Below are 19926 nucleotides of genomic sequence, written 5' to 3'. Positions count from 1 at the left end.
CCTCTTTCAAGCAACCCCTGCTGCCAAGCTGGTGCCAAATGTATTGCCCTGTTTTCCTTTGGACCACATTAGCAAGACTGAAGGCTGTGTTCCTTGTCATCTAGATAGCCCAGAACCTCCATACACCCTTCCTGGGCTTGTGCCCCAGAGAGGCCACTTAGGTGCTGCTAAGACAGCAGTTTGACTTCATCCCTGGAGGTGCACTCCATTTTTTCTCGAGACATACAGATGCCAACAGCAGCAGCAGCAGCAGCAACAACAACAACAACAGCAACAACAACAACAACAGTGTGTCACCTTTAGGAAATGCCACTGGACTTCCTCTAAAGCCTTCTGGGTTCAATGGATGATATTAAAATGAATGTGCCTACTTGCTCTTAATCACCAATGGCACTGCCACCATTTCAGAAAGCCAACAGGATGAAGAGAGGCCATCTGAGGTCAAATAAAAGGAAAAGTGAAGAGTTAAAGTATCTCATATCCAGGGAATCTATTGCCTTTGGAGGTCTGTTCTGCTGTTAACACAAGATATGGATGTTTACTCAGTTCATAGGAAGGTTGCAGATTAACCAATGAGGAGAAAAGCTTTGCAAATAAGGAACAGCAACTTGGCTCTGAATGTAGCAGCAAGAGCCAGGAGCGTTTTTCGTCAAACTGCAAGCAGCTCCACAAGTCTTTAAGAGTAATAATTTCTTAGCAGAGTACTGTGGCAAGAACACCATCCTTGAAAAATAAGCCCACAAAGATTAATACCGGTAGTCTGAAAGAAAACCTAGCCTGCAAAAGAGTAATAGCAGTTGGTGCCACTGGATGGCAGGGTGGCCAATGGTAGCTGGAGCAAGAAGCAACAGTAGGCAGAGACATCCATCTCTGGTTTTGCCCCCAGGTTTGCAATTACTCTAATAACAGTTATGTACTGTGGCTCTTCCTTAATTTCTGCTAGGATCCCACCCAACCCTTTGAGGAAGAAGCAGGGGTATTACAAGGAACCCCATACCATTTACTTCCAAAGGCAGCCTGAAGGCAGCCTGTTCCCACCACAGCCCCCTTGATAATCCATTCCACTGCACCCCCAGCTGTGCCTTGATTCACATTTCTCCACTTTGCCACCTTGACCTCAAGAATGATATGGTGGAAAAATCCAGATTTGGGTGTAGGGGTTCCAATTTGGTTCTAAGAAGGCTGCAAGGGTGTACTCAGGTGAAGGCTCAGATGTGAATGTAGCTCAGTGACAGTGGCACTGGGGCGGCAATTCACTAGAGAGAGATACATGAAAATAGGAGCCATTCCTGGCGAAAAGTGATAGCTGGAGCATGTGCCATCTTTTGTATTTAGCTGAAATAGCAGCCAGCCTTTCACTGTAGTACAAGACTAGATACACGGAGCCTGCCTCAAGTGTTATTCATATCATTAGTGATATCTGACTCTGCAAAGTCACTTTGTTAGTGATAAAACAATATTGTTTATCACTACGGATGTTTTCTCTGTGGATACCTTCTTTCTAAGCCTCCTAATGACCATTATATTAGGTTTCCAGTTATCTTGATGCTAAGTCTAAGCTCTTCTCCAAGAGCTTTCCCCAGGATTTAAAGTACACTGTCCATGCAACTCTGCTAGGTTAGGTCCTGTGTGTCGAGGTGGAAAACGTCCGCTTGAAGATGGCCCATCAACCCTCCTGTCTAGTCCTTGGAACTCTTCCTATGCTGCAGGCCTTACTGGTATCACTGGGATTTTCTGTAGCTGCCGGTTATGTACATGTAGGGTAGGGAGATTTCAGCCAGCCAGCCTCCACACCTTTTTTTATTTTATAAAAAATCTACTGCCAAGTCTGTTGCTTTTCCTTTCTACTATGGAGCTAAGAACTTTTAGAAGGAGGCTTAGCAGGCAAGCTTGATTTGTGGCTAAATCTCAAAACTTTGGGGCTGAGATTACTGCCTCCTACAGCAATAAAAGAAAAAAAGCTGTTTGTGGCCCAGTGGGCTAGCTACCTGCCTGCATAAAGTAGTCCAGATCCTGTGCTCTTCTTCCTTAGAGGTTCTTACTCATATGCCCCACCCAAGGCAGGAGTGGAGAGTTGCTGGCACTTGTCTGTCACAGAGACAATGGAGGGTGTGCCTCCTGGAGCGAAACCAAAACACATTTATATACCACTTAGTCACCTGCATTTCTAAGCACTGCACATGCTAGGTTCCTATGTGCAGAGGGCTGATGTGATGAAATTCTAGGCTCCCTTGTGCCTTTGGCAAGGAGCTGTATCAGCGCCCCCTCCCCCCGCATACCATTGGCACTCTGAGCCAGAGCGGACAGGTGTAATTTTTGCACACACATCCTTGGCCTGCACTTTTGGTAGGGGGCAACCTGGCCAAGCCCTAGGTATGCACCTGCTTTTCAAAAAAAAAAACCAAAAACCCTCACCAGCCCTGCAGTTAGAAATCCAGCATGTTAGGTGGAAGGCTGGGCTAGAACCCTTTTCCATGAATGGCAGTTTCAGGGGAAGGGATCCTGTGGCTCACCAGATGTCCTTGGGGCTTCAACTCCCGCCATCCCCATCGAGCATGACCAACGGTCAGGAGCGATAGGAGTTGGAGCCTAGCAATATCTCGAGGGCCACTGGTTTGGTGCTAGCTGTTTCTGGGGAGGTTTTTAGTTTTTCTTTTTAAAAACACTTTGCGGAAAGCACAGAGGAGCACTGAGGCTGCTGTCACCTACACACATTTACCAGAAGTTAAGCCCCACTGAAGGCAGTGGAACACAACACACTCCAGAGGAACTGTTTGTGTTTGCGCTCGCAAGTGGCGCAGCGGAGAGGCAAAGCCTGGGCATAAAGCGAGCCCGCGGAGCAAGCGCGGCAAAGCGTGCCTCTCCGCCTTTTTTTCCTTACGCTGTAGTGACGGGCTGACTGAGGCGACAAGTGGAAGCGAGGCGGAGGAAGAAGAAAAGGGGGCAGCAACAGCAGCGCGGAAACACAGGAGCCGCCTTCTAAGAGGCGGAGCGGGAAGACCCGCGCAACCAATCCGGGGTGCACCTTCCATTTTTTAGCCTTAGTTGAGCACGTCGGTGGGGTGATGCTGCTTCGCTGGCTGCTGTGGTGGGGGCGGCGTGGTGGTGGTCTTCTCCTGGAAGAGGCGAGCAGAGAGTACCAGCAGCAGCAGCAGCGGCGTCCAGAGCGCAGATTGCGCCCCAGCTGCGTTCCGGGCTACACCTGAGGAAGGGGAGCCGATAAGCACTGGCCGCCACTTCTGCCGCCGCTGCGCCTCCTCCTCCTCCAGTCTGCAAACCCAGAGCCGGGCTGTTGGGTTTCCTCATGTAGCGCCTGCCCCGGCAAGGGCTGAGGGAGGGCCTGCAGTACCGCCACGACCCGCCCCCTCCCTCGCTCCCGCCTTCCCTTGAGGTACTGGGAAGGAAGGGATGCACCACGTCGCTGGGAAGTCTAGCTGGAGGAGGCAGAGGACCAGAAATCACAGCTTTTTTTCCGGGGAGGGGAGATTATAGCTAGCCCCTTCCAGAGACAGAAAGAGTTGCGGGGGGACTTCCATGGAAGGTAGGGGCGCGCGCGCGCGCGAATGGTGTTGTGAGGAAGTGGGGGAAGGCGGAGCGTGGCGCCAGCGAGGGGGAGGGAAATAAATGGACTAGATGAGCCTAGGGGTCCCTTCCAACTCTTCAATTCAATAAATAAATAAATTGCTCACCTCTTGCTCCCTCTCTTCGCCCCCTTTCCGCTTCCCTCTTTCGCGGGAATTTGGTGAAAGTGTGGTGATTAAGCGAGCAGGCCTACCTTCAAGGGTTGTGGTTGCTGACGATCTCGTTTGGCAACCACATCGCGTTGGCGAAGCGCCTTTTTCTTTTTTGCGTGGGGAGCTTAGCCGGGTTGAGGGAGAAAGGAGCCGTGCCGAGTAAAGAGGTTAAAAAACCTCCAAAACCTGCCGTGGCTCTTTAAAAAAAGAAGGTAATGTTGCCTCTGTTTACTTTTAGTTCCTGTGGCCTTTTGTTGCCTCTCCGTCCACAAATTTACTGTGAAGGATGTTGTTTTATTGCATTGCTTTGTGTATTGTAATGCCTGTTGTAGCAGATGCGCCGGATTCCATTGGATGAAGAGTGGCTGTGAAATATTTCAAATAGAGAAATAAGAGTCGGAAATCATTTATGCAGGAGAGAGAGAGGGACTATGGGTATATTTTATATATAGATCCCTCACCGCTGTTTTTGTGTGGTTATTTTATATACCCAGGTACTACCAGCCATGCTTCTTTAGAAACCTGGGCAACCAGACACAATGTAACTGGCACACTGTGTGTTTATACCTGGTGTGTTTGTACACAGTGTGCCGGTTACATAGTGCCTGGGGTTTCCAGGCAGGTTTTGCTGACCGGGTGGCCTCCAGAGGCCTTGCTGGCTGGGCCTGATAATTGTAGATCAAAACATCTGGATTGTGACAGGTTGCCAAAGCTCTTTTAGGGTCATAAAGCAACAGTTTGCTAACTGGGCCTTCTGCTGGAAGAGAGAGCAGGGAGCTTGGTTCTGTTATGCGTCCTTTCTTTATCCTGTTTTCTGGTTTGATAATTAAGTTGTGTTTCACTTCCTGTCCTCCCCACAGGTTTGTTTAGCTTCTTACCTGAGCACCCTAGAGTGAGAGCTGAGGATCACCTGTCTAGTTCCTTTCTGTGTCTCACAAGTGGAAGGGAGAGGACTTGCTGATAAGGACTCTTCTCTGTTTCATGTTTCGTCACCCAAACAGCATATTAGCTTTGATCTCATCAAGCGCCCACCTACTCCAGGACGGCCAAGCAGAAGAGGAACAGAAGGGGTTTGCCATGAGTCGTTACAGCTTCTCCAATCTTCTGGACTGGATGTACGGTGGGGTGGACCCAAGCTTTGAAGGCAACGGTGGTCCTGAGTGTGCTGCCTTCCTCCCCTGGCAACAGCGCCTGGTAGAGACCCTGATCTTCTTATGCGTGGGAGTTCTGGAGGTGGTGGTGTCCCTGAAGAAGATCAAGCGAACCCATTCCAAGGAGGTGGTGGACCTGCTTGCTCAGTCTCGGAAGAAAGAGGAGAGCATAGGGAAGAACCTGTTGCTGGTGTTCTTCTGCCTCACTTTTGGATTGGAAGTGGGATTCAAGTTTGCTTCTAAGACAGTCATCTACTTGCTGAATCCCTGCCACGTAGTTACGATGATGCAGGTGAGGAATACTGTTAAAGAAAACAACAAAAACCTTTGCACCCCTTTTGTTTAGCCACACTGGAAACAGAATTTTCCTGGAAATATCTGCCTTTTTTCAGGGATAAAAGTAGATGGTATAACAGGTCATTAGCATAATAGGCATTCATTCCAGATATGGAGATCATAGAAGCCAACTCCAAGGGGCCAAGGTCCCTTCAGCCCTCTCCTAAAATATTTAAGGCCCCCAACCCCAAGTTAATGGGTATTGCCATTCAAATGGTGTGTGTGTGTCTTGTGAATGATTGTGTGGTGTAGGGCTTACCTGCCCCTCCCAATATTTTATTCAAGTTGGCACCCCTGATTGGATAAGGTTTCATTTTTGGCAGTGAACTCCTTTGAAATTATCCTGCTTAGCGGTGTTGTGTTTTCTAGGATCAGAGTCAGTATGCCAGCTCTGAATAACAGATGCTGAGTGTGACCAGGAGGAAAGCATCATTGCACTCAAGTTTTGCTATTTGGCTTCTTGTAACTATCTAGTTAAGCACTCTAGGAAATGGAATGCTGATCCATCAGGGCTCTTCTTACTACAAACATTATTTTATGTTATATATTACCTCCCTTCAGCAAAGCTTCTAGGGTACTTTACAAAAAAAGAGAGCACCAAGATAAAATAAATAGCTAATGTATAATAAATGGTGGCATCCAATAAGATTATATTCAAAACCCTGGCAGAGCCATATTTGTTACCCCAAAGATAAGACTGGCACCATGGGGGCTTTCCTGGGCAGGGAAATATTTAGTTTTGAACATGCAGAAGCTTAGATTTTTCCATAGCGGGGAAAAGAATTGGGAATGGTTGACTTCTAGCTAAAATAATAACCTATGAATGTGAGGTGGGCATTTCTAGGCTAGGCTGTGTGGTGAAGTGTTTATATTACTAGTTTATGGGTCTCACTAATTACAATTCTAATTGCATCAATGGGACTATCGCCAAACTCCTGATAAGCAAATAAAGCTTGAGTTGCTGCCAACCACAGCTGCTTACTGAGCCTAAAGTAGCCAAGAAAAACATAGCTTCTGCCTTTACTACAAAGGGAACTGCCCCCATATCTTAAAGAGGGCCTGTTGTGATACTGTATCTTGGACTAAATGATCTATGTTGACAACACTGAAATCAGACAAATTAGTTCTTACAGAGGAAGAGTGTGTGTGGGAGCAGCTTTCAGGCAGCAGTGGACTTTTCAGCTGTGTATGTCTTGGGGGGGGGGCTATGCAATTTCTTTTCCTTTATATTTTATTAGTAGCTGTTTCATTCAGCGCTCTGCTTCTGATTTCCAGGAAGGAATCTTTGAAACAAGAGCGGTAGCAAAATACTTTCAATTAGGGCCAGCCAAAGTTCACATTGTGGTAATTGAGCTTTCGAGATACGTAGACGCTCTTCCTCATGCTGGATGTTTAAAAGCAAATGGAACAGGATGCGGGGGAGAGAGAAATATGGGTAAAAAGAGGGCATGATGTAAAACATTCTCTACAGTTTGTTTCAGTCTTAAGTTGGTGATTAAAGGAACTGATTAATGAGTTTGGAATCGTGCCTTAATGCAAAAGACATTTGGTTACAAAGATGATGCAAGGACAGGGAAGGAAATACTTAGGTTGTATCTGAGTTCTGCTCTGAGTAGAACCATTGAACTTAATGGACCTAAGTTAGTCATGACCATTAATTTCAATAGGTCTACTTTGAGTATGATTTACACTGGATACAAACCATTTAGTTTTGCATTTGGAAATACGAAAACCACCAGTTATTGTCTATAAGCAATTATATATGTTGTGTTGTGAATACAGCTTCAGTCGGGTTGAAGTGATAAATATAAATACCATAGATTTAATGTAGGCTTGTCAATATCCATTTGCCTTCACTGGGTAAGAATTGCCTTCAGGTAACAAGGTAAGGTGGGACGCGGGTGGCGCTGTGGGTAAAAGCCTCAGCGCCTAGGGCTTGCCGATTGAAAGGTCGGCGGTTCGAATCCCCGTGGCTGGGTGTGCTCCCGTTGCTCGGTCCCAGCGCCTGCCAACCTAGCAGTTCGAAAGCACCCCCGGGTGCAAGTAGATAAATAGGGACCGCTTACTGGCGGGAAGGTAAACGGCGTTTCCGTGTGCTGCGCTGGCTCGCCAGATGCAGCTTTGTCACGCTGGCCACGTGACCCGGAAGTGTCTCCGGACAGCGTTGGCCCTTGGCCTCTTAAGTGAGATGGGCGCACAGCCCTAGAGTCTATCAAGACTGGCCCATACGGGCAGGGGTACCTTTACCTTTTAACAAGGTAAGGTAACAAGGGAGTTACAGATTTAAATACTTGGCTGTCTTTTTCTCGGTCCCTTCGTGTATTACATATGTGTTTATATGTGCTAGTGGCCTAATAACTGTGGACCTATTTCTAATGCTGAGTAAAAATAGCAACAGTGCAATTCTTTGCATGTCTGCTTAGAAGTATGCCACACTAGGTTCAGTGGGGCTTACACCTAGCTAAGTGTGCTTAGGTCAGTTGCTGTCTCTACCTGACAGTATGTTGAATAGACATTGTCACTTCAATCCATAATTTTCATGGGGTCTCACATGGTCTGGAAATCCAATCCTAGGCTAGTCATTGACCTGGATAATTAAGCTGAATGGTTTGGTTGCATACTTTGAACTGAAACAAATTTCAGTGGAAAAGGTTTCTGCAGAGCCCTTCCCAGACTCTTGTCCAGGGATAGCAAATGTAGTGCCCTCCAGATATTGTGTACTACTGTCATCCCCAAGTCATCATGGGCAATGGTCAAGGATGATGGGAACTCACAGCATCTGAAGGCAGCTTGTGGGCTATTCCCACTCTTGCCCATGCAGCTACTGTGGCAAAAATGGCATATGCATGGAAGCTAAAGTGGGTGCATAATTTGCAATAGGAATGCAGGTGGCACTGTGGGTTAAAACAATGTGCCGCTTGGGCTTGTCAATCGAAAGGTTGGCAGTTCGAATCCCTGCGACGGGGTGAGCTCCCGTTGCTCGGTCCCAGCTCCTGCCAACCTAGCAGTTCGAAAGCACATCAGAATGCAAGTAGATAAATAGGTACCACTCCAGCGGGACGGTAAATGGTGTTTCCGTGCGCTGCTCTGGTTCGGCAGAAGACCGTCTGTGGGCTGGATTTAGAAGACGACTGGGCCACATCTGGCCCACGGGCCTTAGGTTGCCTACCCCTGCTCTTAAGAATATTGGGGGTGATGGTCAGGGGAAGAACTAGACCGTGTGAAAAATGGACATGATATTTTACCTGCAGTTCATTCATTTTTAGCTTTGTATTCTTGTTATAAAAAAGCAACGCCCAGACATTTCATTGTTGCGCCCATAACCTTAGGTTTAAAGTTTAAGGTGCTGTTCAGCTCCTAGCTTTCATAGCTAAGTTTCTAACACTGACGGCTCTCTGGGGTTTTATTCAGGAGCCCTGCCTAGGATGCCAGGAGTGAACCAGGGACCTTCTACATTCAAAACAGATGCTTTACCATTGAGTTCCAACCCTTCCCCAAAATGTTCCTCTGATGCTAAGTGGAGTGTATGGGGCGGCACATACATCTTCCAAGCCTTGAAGGCCTTTGAAGCAAAGATGGCTAAGTCCTTGGTTCTCCAAATGTTGCTCCTTTCAGCCATGGTCCACACACTCTATTGTTGAGGAATGATGGGGTTTGAGTCCCAACGGCATCTGGAGGGCCAGAACTTAGCCACCCTTGCGCAGAAGTGTTTTTTGGTTTTGCTGTGGTATCAGCCATGTACGTGGCACTTTGCAGAGTACAAAGGGACAGATCCCTGCCCTGAGGGGCTTACAGTTTAGAATTTGTCACATGGAAACAACAAAGGAAAGAGAAGAAAGAGCTTAAAATCTCTTTGTTTGCAGGCACCTGCAGTGAATTTCTTTTTCTGCACAAACACTATTCTATAAAATGCACTTAGAGAAGCAAGTTGCTTCATAGCTCCTTACCTGCAAACATTCAGACCACCACTTTATAAACAGATTGTCACAATGCTTGGAAGAGACATTTCTAAAGCATTCCTTAACCTGTCACCTGAAGCTTAACTTTTTTTATGTCATTTAGGCTGTAGTTTGTGTGGGAGGTGGTTGCACAAATCTAACTCTACAAGAGCTCAACTTAAGGTCCCATTTTTCAAGTACGTTTGGGTATTTGTAAAAAAAAAAAGTGGCTGAAAATCACGGAAGGAAAAGTAGGTGTATTTATTTGTACAGTGATTGAGTACCTTTTAAAAGAAGAATGGCTTGAGAGAGGTACAACACTTTTAATGCTTCATTATAAGCCCTTCCCAATATTTGGAGAACTGCTATGTACACAGAATCACTTGATTTACACTAGGCTTTAGAAAGTGGCAGTTAAACTGGAATTATTATTTGGGTGCATGCATCACAGTGGGATTTGGGACATGATGTCCTCTTACATAATTTTAAATGGGAGTCTAATAAGCCTTTTCAGTCCAGTGAGTTTCATTAAATTCCATTCAGACCCCTTTTCGGCTGGACGTACTCCTTATTTTTTTTTTAAAAAAAGATTTTTTAACAATTTTTTTGCAACTTTAACAAGGGAAAGAAAAGGATGAAATAAAATTCTGAAAAGGTGCTGTCAACCTAAACTCTGTTTCTTGGCTCCCTGATCATGCAACCTCATTTACTTCTAGCTCAGTTTACATATTCAACTGTGTTGCATTTGTTCTCTTGTTCACACTTACTTTATTCACACATTTATAGCCCACCTTTTCTTTAGGGTGCTCAGGTTGGCATACGTGGTTTTCTCCCTCCCCATTTTATTCTCACAACAACCCTCTGAGGTAGGTTGGGCTAAGAGAGAGTCTCTGACCAAAGCTTCATAGCTGAGTGGGGATTTGAATCCTGGTCTCCCAGGCCCTAGTCCAACACACTCTTTAGCTGTTCTTATCTCTAACTCATCTCCCACTTTTCCAGTTTCCCTCTTCTCTCCTTGTCTGTCTATCTAGAGTATTTGTACCCAGGCTACTTACTGGTTTATGCATGACAGGGCCTACATTAATACAAAGCAGCTGGTCTACATAGATACTAATGAAAGAATAATAATGTTCCTATAAATTCTGTTCCCCCCAAACATCTAAAAAAATAATAATTACGCCTGATCCCAAAATCAAGTTTGGGATCTGACTTTTCCTGAGCATTTAATGTCACACAGAAGGAGAAGAGTCGTGAGAGGCCAAACCAAACAAGAGCATTTTGACAAAGTATGGTTCCCCTATATCAGCTCTGAAAGCAGAAGCGATGTTAACGCAAGACCGCCAGCTACACATACTTCGTCATGGAGAGGCTGTGTCATGGATAGTTCAAGCCTTGGCGATGCATTCAGTGATTTAGTTGATAGTGTCCCTGCTCCAATTTTCTGCTTGTATATTACTGAGTTATGCATGTAACGCTCTGTAGGTTTTGTTGGAGTTAATGTCATTTTATTATGAGACTTAATAAAATATTAAAAAGGGGGGGGGGGAGTAGTACTCCCAATCCACCAGTTTCAAACAGGATCAGTTATTATCAGTTGTTATTTAGCAAAAATAATATTTTCAGTTGTAATTTTGCATGATCTTGTAGCTATCGGTCTAAATTAGGTCAAACTCTGGCTTTCTCTAGCATAACTTCAAGCAACAGCTTGTGTGTGAAAACTTAATGAGGAGGATTACTATTTTTATAGTGAGGTATCTCCCACATGTGTTCTAGTTTGGAAAAAAATGAGCAAGAAACGAATAGCTTGCATAAACACAATTATCAGCTATCTGCTCAAATATTGGAAAACAACAACGGCTTCTCACTGCTTAAATGTGGCCCTCTCTCAGTCAAAAAGGTTTTTTGCCTTCAAAGTGCCTAATGTATTTCAAATTTAGCAGACCTAGAGGCTTTTGCAAAAGGTCTTAGTTCTGCTGAATTTGGCTACGTTTTGGAGTTTGAGAAGAGCAGGTTGTTCTCAATGAAAGAGCAGTTGCCTTTTAATTAATGCACAGAGAAGATTTTGGCACACTGAGAAGCGCTGATCTTTGTGCTATTTTGGAATGCTGTGTGGGGCGAACTGAGCATTTTGTTCTTTGCTGCTGCTGCTGCCTTTTGGGCTGGAGATGGCACCTGTTCTAGGCAGAGCTTCAGGGTAAACCTTGCAGACACCTTGCCCCTGACATTTGCAGGTGAGCGGAAATGCACCGGCTTAATGTACCAGGAATGGCGGTGAATAGCAAGGTCACTTCTTTTGCTTTTGTCCCTCTCCTCCATAACTTAATGTACAAATGATGCCCCCGATTTGGAACTAGAAATACTGCAGAACCTCAAATGATGCTGCAGTCTTCAAACTGATCTTGCAAGCAAAGAGAACATGGAATAGGCATGTGCAGTGGGCGTTTCAGCTTGACCTTTGACATTATTTAAAGCAAGAGTCAGGAACTTTGGGCCTTGGGGCCAAATGTGCCCCCCTCGGCCTCTCTGTACAGCCCCCAAGAATCTCCACATGCTTTCCCCCCAACCCCTCTACTGACACTGCTCCACATTTTCCTCTAGTTGTTTTGCCAAGCTGGCAGACATGTTATTGAACTGTAATAATGCCTCTTGGTTCCTGCATTACAGGGGGTTAAAGTAGATGAACCTAATGGTCCCTTTCAGCTCTGTGATTCCATGATCCATTTACCTACCCATCACAGGCATGTGATCCCTGGAAGGTTACCGACTAGGGAATGTGGCTCCCAGGCTGAGGAATTTTCTTCACTCTTGAATTAATGTCCAGGAGTGAGTTGTCTAGGTAACCAAACCAGTATTAAATGTCTCCAGCGACCAGCCAGTGATGCCACTGGAAGGACAGAGGCAATTGTGTGACTGTCCTTGGGAGGTAGGAAGTTACTAATATTAATATTTTACATTTAATTTCTGAGGTGGCTGTGTCAACCACATGGGGAGAAACTGTTATGTATTGAAGTTCTCACCCTGGTCACCAGGGATATAGTGTACAGTGGTACCTCGGGTTACATACGCTTCAGGTTACATGCGCTTCAGGTTACATGCGCTTCAGGTTACATATGCTTCAGGTTATAGACTCCGCTAACCCAGAAATAGCACCTCAGGTTAAGAACTTTGCTTCAGGATGAGAACAGAAATTGTGCTCCGGTGGCGCGGCAGCAGGGGGCCCCATTGGCTAAAGTGGTGCTTCAGGTTAAGAACAGTTTCAGGTTAAGAATGGACCTCTGGAACGAATTAAGTACTTAACCCAAGGTACCACTGTATGTAGTTTTCACTCAGGTCCACGTCAGTTAATTTAGTCGGGAAACCCTGGGTTGTTACAATGTTGACAGCCGGCTACCTATAAAAGCACGCTGGCTGAGCTGTTTGCTGTTCAGTTCCAGCTTACTTATAAAGAACTACTTGGAAAAATCTCTCTGTCGTCTGCTATCTCCACCCACTATTTAATAGAAACGGAAGCATATCAACTACAAAAGGCATGGTTTTGCATATAGCATAAGCCTATAGCTATCAGGTTTAAATCAATATGGCACAGACCAGGTGTGGTGAATCTCTGACAGCCAGATTTAATTCCCTCTGAAGGGAAAGGGCTTTTGGATTTCAAAGTGTGCAGTTGTAGCTGCTTCCTCTGCAAGAAAATAGTCTCAGCAGGCTTGTGTTTCCTGGAAATATAGAAGAAGCAGCCCATGCAGTTTGCTGCTATTGTTGCTCTTGCAAACACAAGTTGAAATCAGAGGTTTTAAATAGCTGCGAAGTTCAGGTTTGCATTAGTGTTACATTTTCTGGGATTACTGAGGATTTTGCCTTTTCCACATTTTGGACAGATAAAGGGCATACTGCAGGAGAGTTCTTATTTATTCACAAAGGGAAAGGTCTTTGAAGAAAATATAAAAGGGAAACTTGAACAACATTAAAATTAGAATTAAGTGTTTGAATCAATAATATTAATACAGATATTAAGAAGAATTGGAATTAGAATTAAAAATTTGGTTCTGTTTTCATGGAAAATGGCTTTCTCTCTTTCGGTGTGTGTGATATGGTGTGTGAAAGGTGTGTGATTATAGTCCATCTCGCACCTGGCAGCTTTCCTGTGGGCTAATACAGTTTTCAGGCCCAAAACTGAAAAACGATGGTTACAGATAGAGTGAGTCGTCTTCAAATATGTGGGGCCAATTCATTCAGGCTGTTGTAAGTCACCATCTTGAATTGGGCCTGGAAGAATATAGGTAGGCAGTGCAAATGATAAATGTCCTAGCTTTAAGTAGTTAAATAATGGATGGCCTTTTAAACTGTGGGTGGGTTTATTGTTTTTATTAGTTACTATGGTATATATTTTTGTGTTTTTATATTGTAAACCACCCTGTGATCCTTGGATGAAGGGCTGTATAGACATAATAATAATAATAATAATAATAAATAATTTAATAATAATAAATACTACTAATAATTAATAAATAGAATTGGAGTAATATGCTCCCACCTTGATGTAACACTCAGCACCCAAATGGCTGGAGGTTTGTCACTTCTAGCATACAAACCTAACCTTTTCTTTTTTGATCCTTTTTTCCTTTTGAAAAGGTTACATTTCTCACGCTCCACTTAGCAAACAGAAATTATTTGCTTGGTAGATTGGCCAGAAATACTGCACTCCTGAAGGCTGTTTAGTGCTATATGTTACTGTCTACAGTAGGATTCACATTTAGTTAACTACTTTTAAAAAACCCAGAAGGTACTTACCTGTAGAAGTTAGTCAAAAATTCCTTTGTCTAATAATGTTTCTTTACCAAGGTTTGGGTTGGTGGAATAACAGCTCCTTGAATTAGGGGTAAGGTTTTGTGGATTCCAGTTCGTTGTAATTGCCTGTCATAACTCTGTTAATTATGGTTCTATCAACTTGAAAAACTGGAGCATCAAATTTGTAACAATTTGTACTGTTAACATTTTTGTTGAGCTACTCAATGGCCTGGTTTACATGTTATGATTAAGCCATGATTTGTTTAGGCAAAGTGAGATCCATAGGTGCTAGGGGTGCAGGGCTCTCAGGGAAGCCAGGCCAAGACTGTGGGGCCCAAGAGTTGAGTCCGGGGAAGAGCCTGCCTGTCGGTCGGAGCTCCATAGTGAGCTCTTCTGCTGCAGGCAGCTCTGTGCCTTGAGTTTGGGGGGGGTGACTGAGCTAGCAAGATGCTTAGGTGGCCGATTGGCTCTGCCCTCCTGCGCACCTGGGACTAGGCAACCTGGAGGGGCGCCGAGCGGATCTTTTCACCCCGGCGCTGCATATGCTTAAGACAGCCCTGGTGAGAACCCATGGTTTTTGCTGGATTATGAACTATGGGTTTATAAAGTGATGGTGTTTTATTTGAATGTCGCAAGCTTGCTTAATCATAGTTTGTTTGATTGCTCCAGCCTTGATGCTTGCTCAAGCTACAAAGTAATGAGAGCAGCTGGAAAACACGCCAAATTTTGGAGGAACAACTTCTAGCTTGTTTCCTCATCATTTGTTGAACAAATGATGGCATATTGATTGATTGATTGATTGATTGATTGATTGACTGATTCAATTTATATCCTGGCCTTCCTTTTGAAGGAGCCCAGGGTTGCAGACGCAGCAAAGATAAAATATGAAAAAGAACAATAACAACTAAGACTGTTTCTAACACCCCTTCTCTAAACAGTTAAAAGAAATATCGATCAGTGATCTGAGGTATGCCAGGAACAGTAACTTTTAGCAATCAAATGCCTAGGTAAAGAGAAGTATTTTCAAATTCAGTGATGAGGGGGACAGATACACCTTATTAGGGAAGGCATTCAAAAAATGAGGGACTGCCACTGAGAAGGCCCTGACCAGGTAATTGCCAACCGGGGCTGCCTCCACCACCACGGTCAATGGTGTCAAAAGTGTTAGCATGCTTTAGTATTCTAACATGTTTTAAATCATTTTTCTTGATTTTACTGTTTCTTTTGTACTGTAAACTGCTTTGATGTTGTTGGGTTTTTTGTTTTTACAATGAAGCAGTGTATAAATTTATGAAATAAATAAATAAAAGCCACGGAAAGGTCAAGGAGAACCATCAGGGTCACACTCCCCCATCTTGATAGCAGTCATCAGTCAGGGGTAATTAAGGGTGTTGTGCTTCTAAAACTGGGCTTGAAACCAGACTGGAATCATCTGAAGAATCTGCTTCCTCCAAGCATCCCAGAAACTGGCTAGGCACCACCCTCACAATCACCTTGCCTAGTGAGGGAATATTAGAGACTGGTTGGTAGTGTCATTTAGAATCTCTGGTTTTCACATCACCTCTTTCGGGGAAGAGGCCACAACTCCTGTGGTATGGCATTGATCTGAACTCATCCAGTCATTCCGGTTCTGTGAGATGTTGCCATACATGAAGGGATCAACAGGGCACATAGTCAGCCTCACCACTGCAAGTGTCTTGTCAACATTTTTGGGCTGCAGCAACTGAAATTGATCTTGCAAGCTGTCATTGGGCAGGGCACCAGGGACCTCCAACATGCCTTAACCAATTTTGGCATGGAGCGGAGTTTCCCCCTCAGCATGATTTGCAAAGCTGTTTGAGCATGCTCCTGAGTGGTCCGTTTCTAAGTGACACCACACTAGTCTGGACTGGTTTAATACCCTGCTCTAGACGATTGCCTGCTGTGGAGCAAGGTTGCAAGTGGAGAGTTGAAAAATCACTCAGGGCTCAATTGAGTTGGTAAACAATATTTTCCAGCATGTTGTGGCTTCCTAATAACACCTGCCCTTTTCATTTTCATGGCTGTTTTATCAGACTTCATAAACTAGAGTTGCACTTAGAACAGATACTTTTTAAAAAGGAGTGATGTGCATCACTAAACCTAACCTTGGGTGTAGGCAGGATTTATGTTGAGGGAGGGGGCAGACTTTTTGCTAGTGGGAGCAGAACCTCAGTTAAGAAATTTTTTCCCCATTGATTTACTTGATTTGGGGAGAACCTTCCCCCTGCCCTTCCCCTTCCCCCTTCCCTCCTTGGCTATGCCCATGAACCTAACTTATCTTTTTGTTCCTAATGGTCTTTCTTTCAACCATTTCTCCCCAAGACTTTCCTTGCACTGATTTTGTGTTCATCCATTCACCTTTAATTTATTGTAAGCTGAATGGTGTTTCCATTGTAGTGATCATGTTTCCAAGACTTGTTTGCTCTGAAAGAGTTCCATGGAATGGAGTATCTACTGAGTGCACTATTTAGATTAAAAGCAGGTTTTACAAAGAGCATAACCCAAGTGCAGCCAGCTTGTCTAGATAATTCTTGCAATTAGGCTTATGGATGTCTTTGAAAGGTTCAGTGAGTGAACAGGGTATGATCTTCCTTGATCTGGTATTCTTCAGTTCTTAGCATTGGTTAATGCCTGAACCTTGAATAATGCACAGGAAATTCTGGTTTTGTGAGAGCAATTATTTTGTTGCAAAATAAATTTGGCTTTGCTTGCAACACTGAATTTTCTCAGTTAAGGAAACTGTGCTGAGCTTTTTGCCTCCCTTATTGGCAGATGACTCTGTGTGCTCCTCTGTTTCCTGGGCAGGGAAAAACATGAGAGTCATTTCTATTCTTCTGCAGTTTCTCTCTGAAAAATGGTTGAAAACACTGCTGAAGCTGTAATCTCCATGCACATGTGTTCTGTGTACCAGGAGTGAGAGGATCAGGGAAACTATCATACCTTTCTAGATGGGCGAAAAGCATAGCGAGGCTGTGACCCACACACTGGAGGTCTGAAGGTGTTTATAGGGTGGTGTCAACTTGTGGGTGGTGTCAACTGCTGGTGCCTAGCCTTTATCACAGAGGTGGGTGGCTCTCAGAAATAGACAGATGGAGACTGGTTTCCAAGGAGGCTGCCTTTCTAGGGTGGTGACAAGTATTGCCATCAGTGAAGGCTGCCGTCTTCTTGGAGCATGATCCGAAGGTTAAACAGATCTAGGTCCAATAATTGCCTGGGAGGAGGGCTGCGTGGCATCCCCATGTGTGCTGCTTTGACATCCATCATGGAACAAAAGCAGAATATAAGGCTACATTCACACCATAAATTTCAAGTGCTATGATATGTTGGACCTTTGCCAATCTTGCTTGCAATCAGAGCCAAGCACAGTTGTAGCCATGATGTTGTTTGATGAGGGAAGGACATTGGATAACATCCAAGGTTACTCATACTGAGTGCAGGCCCACTGAAGTCAAAAGGACATGAACTTGCTATCAAAACAAATACTCAAGAAAGCACTAACTGTATAAAGGTAAGCACAGGTAATGTGTGCTTCTAAGTCAGGGTGGTCCAACTTTTTATACCAAGTGGGCCGTGAGAGCACTTTGACAATATGGAACCTGTGGGCTTCACACTGCCTTGTTGTATGGGAGGGGAGAGCAAGGCCCAAATTTAACACCTCCCAAGTTATAAAAACAGCTAAGGTTTTGGGAAAGAGACATAGGGCTCTTGCAGGGTCCTAGAGCCCCCCTTTTCCAAAGCTGGAAAAGTGCTAACTGTGCTTTAGGAAGAAGACGGGAGGTCTCTAGGACCTAGAGTCCCCAAAAAGACCTCAGGGCTGTATGTTGGGCTGCCCTCTTCTAAATGGTGTTTGAAACAACTTTCTGTAGTTTAAAATATAACAAGTTCCGCATAGTTTATTGTATGGTTTTAGTTCACATCTTTGGTGATTTAAGCCATCAAACCAAGGAAGAAGACTACAAATTGGTTTCTTCTTGTTATTTTATTTTTAAATAGTTGGTGAATGTTTTGTGCGAAAGCCTTGAAAAATCTGGAATGAAGGCTATGAATTATGTATCTGCAGTGCTGGTTTTTTGTTTGTTTGTTTGCAATATCAGTTAGTGGATATTGCCTTTCATGATTTTTGTATTTATCCAGCCATTGGAGGCCACACCCCAAATAGCAAATGCTGAGACCCAGCTCCTGTGTGTGGGGCTGGAGGCTAGGCAAGCATGGCTTTGGGGCAGGGAAAGCATCCTCACATAGCTTTTATTTTTGCCAAAACAGCGTGCAAAAGTCGTCTCTGTATATTATATGTGCTGCTTGCAAAGGAGCACACTGGAACCACTCAATTCAGAGAGCAATTATAACCTCTAGTTATGTCAGCACAAGTTCTGTCAAGCCAGGCCTGTAGCAATATGCTTCCGAAGGAAAAGCGTTTTATAAAAGCCCTCCAGGTCCTGGCTTCCTTCCTATACATTCTTCCATTTAGTTGGCCAATAGCAATGCACCCAAAGGAAAGGTATTGTAGCCCTTTGAATATGTAGTAGTACATTGACAGATCTTCTGCCGTGCAACCTGCCACTCCTAGGGCTGCTACTGAGGAGACTAAAGGGAGAGAGGAGGGTTCTTAGGAGTTGAGGCATGTATATTGGCGACTTTCCAAACTCTGGATTGGCTCAGGAAATGATCCAAATTCTTTCCAAATCTTTTGGAATGAATTTGCATGATGGGAGAGGGTGTATCAGGCCAAATGCCTATCTAGTTCAGCATCCTGTTCTTATAGTGGCCAACCAGGTATCTATGGGAAGCCTGTGATCAGGACCTGAGTTCAACACGGGCGTAGCTAGCCGCTCCGGCATCCTGAGTGGCAAGGGCAGGGCAAGCCACCCAGGGGGCTGCCGTGACGATCCACCCGGGGGGGGGGGGCGCCACGGCAATCTGCTCAGGGGGGCTCCGCGGCAAGCTGTGCATTGAGTCCGCCTGGCGGACGCAAGACCCATGCTGCTGTTTCAGGCAGCGCGGGGCCCCGAGCCACTGTGTCACTCCCAGGAGAGATGCGTGGCTCGGGCACACTGCAGGCCAGGCCCCGTGGTAAGTGCCACCCCCCACAATTTTGTCACCCCCTCAGGGATGACAGCTGGGGCGGACTGCACCCCCCGCACCCCTTCTTACGCCCCTGGTTCAACAGTGTTTTACCCAATAATGATTCACAGCAACAGGTATTCAGAGAAATACTGCCTTTCACAATGGAGGTAGAACATAGCCACTGTGGCTAGTATCCACTGGTAGCCTTCCTCCCCTACCATGAATTTGTCCAGTCCTCTTTAAAAAACCATTCAAACTGGTGGTATCACAATATCCTGTGGGAGCAAACTCCACAGTTTTAACTATCTGCTGTGTGGTGAAGTGCTTTCTTTTGTCTGTCTGGAATCTTCCAGCACTTAGTTTCATTTGGAGGCCCTGAGTTCTAGTATTATGAGAAAGTGAAATGTGTAATTTTATACACTTCTGTCATGTATCTTCTGATTCACCTTTCTTTCGAAGCTAAAAATGCCCCAAATGTTGTCACCTTTCCGCATGGGGAACACGTTCTTGATGATTTTGGTTGCCCTTTCCTGAACCTTTTTTTGCAATACCCTTTTTTGAGGCGAGGTTACTGAAACTCTACACAGTGCTTCAAGTGTGGTCTCACCATAGACCTGTATAACACTATTACAATATCAGCAGTTTGATTTTCAGTCCCTTTCAGTAGCAGCCACAGAACGGAGGAAGATCTCTTTCCCTCTACAAAGTGACTCACTGAGATTATGTACTGCCTGACGCAGGTGGCTGTTACTGATTGAATAATGCTATTTTAATAGCTTTTTATCTGATGATTAGTACATTGTATTGGAGTATTTGAGTTCTGATTTGTTTTTGACTCTTAGATTCTTTTGACTATAATGCATCTGACTATAATGCAGTTAAGACATTTTCTAAATA

At 44.7% G+C, this 19926-nt stretch overlaps 1 protein-coding gene across 7 annotated transcripts in view; it reads left to right on the top strand.

Moving 5' to 3' along the window:
- Positions 1-2902: 2902 nt before the first annotated feature.
- Positions 2903-19926, top strand: part of TMEM164 (transmembrane protein 164) — a 55339-nt gene continuing 38315 nt past the window's right edge. Inside the window, exons 1-2 of one of the 7 annotated variants that reach the window (XM_083722491.1) lie at positions 2903-3019; positions 4595-5177. In XM_083722491.1, coding sequence (XP_083578617.1) covers positions 4716-5177 — 462 coding nt within the window. In that variant the 5' untranslated portion in view covers positions 2903-3019; positions 4595-4715. Of the gene's footprint in view, positions 3020-3042; positions 3947-4594; positions 5178-19926 lie in introns of those variants that run through there. The other 6 variants (XM_083722490.1, XM_083722492.1, XM_083722488.1 and 3 more) reach the window with 6 other exon arrangements.

Source organism: Podarcis gaigeae (genome assembly GCF_964106915.1).
Source record: "Podarcis gaigeae genome assembly, chromosome: Z".
Classification (NCBI taxonomy): domain Eukaryota; kingdom Metazoa; phylum Chordata; class Lepidosauria; order Squamata; family Lacertidae; genus Podarcis; species Podarcis gaigeae.
This window is presented reverse-complemented; position numbering and strand designations above follow the sequence as displayed.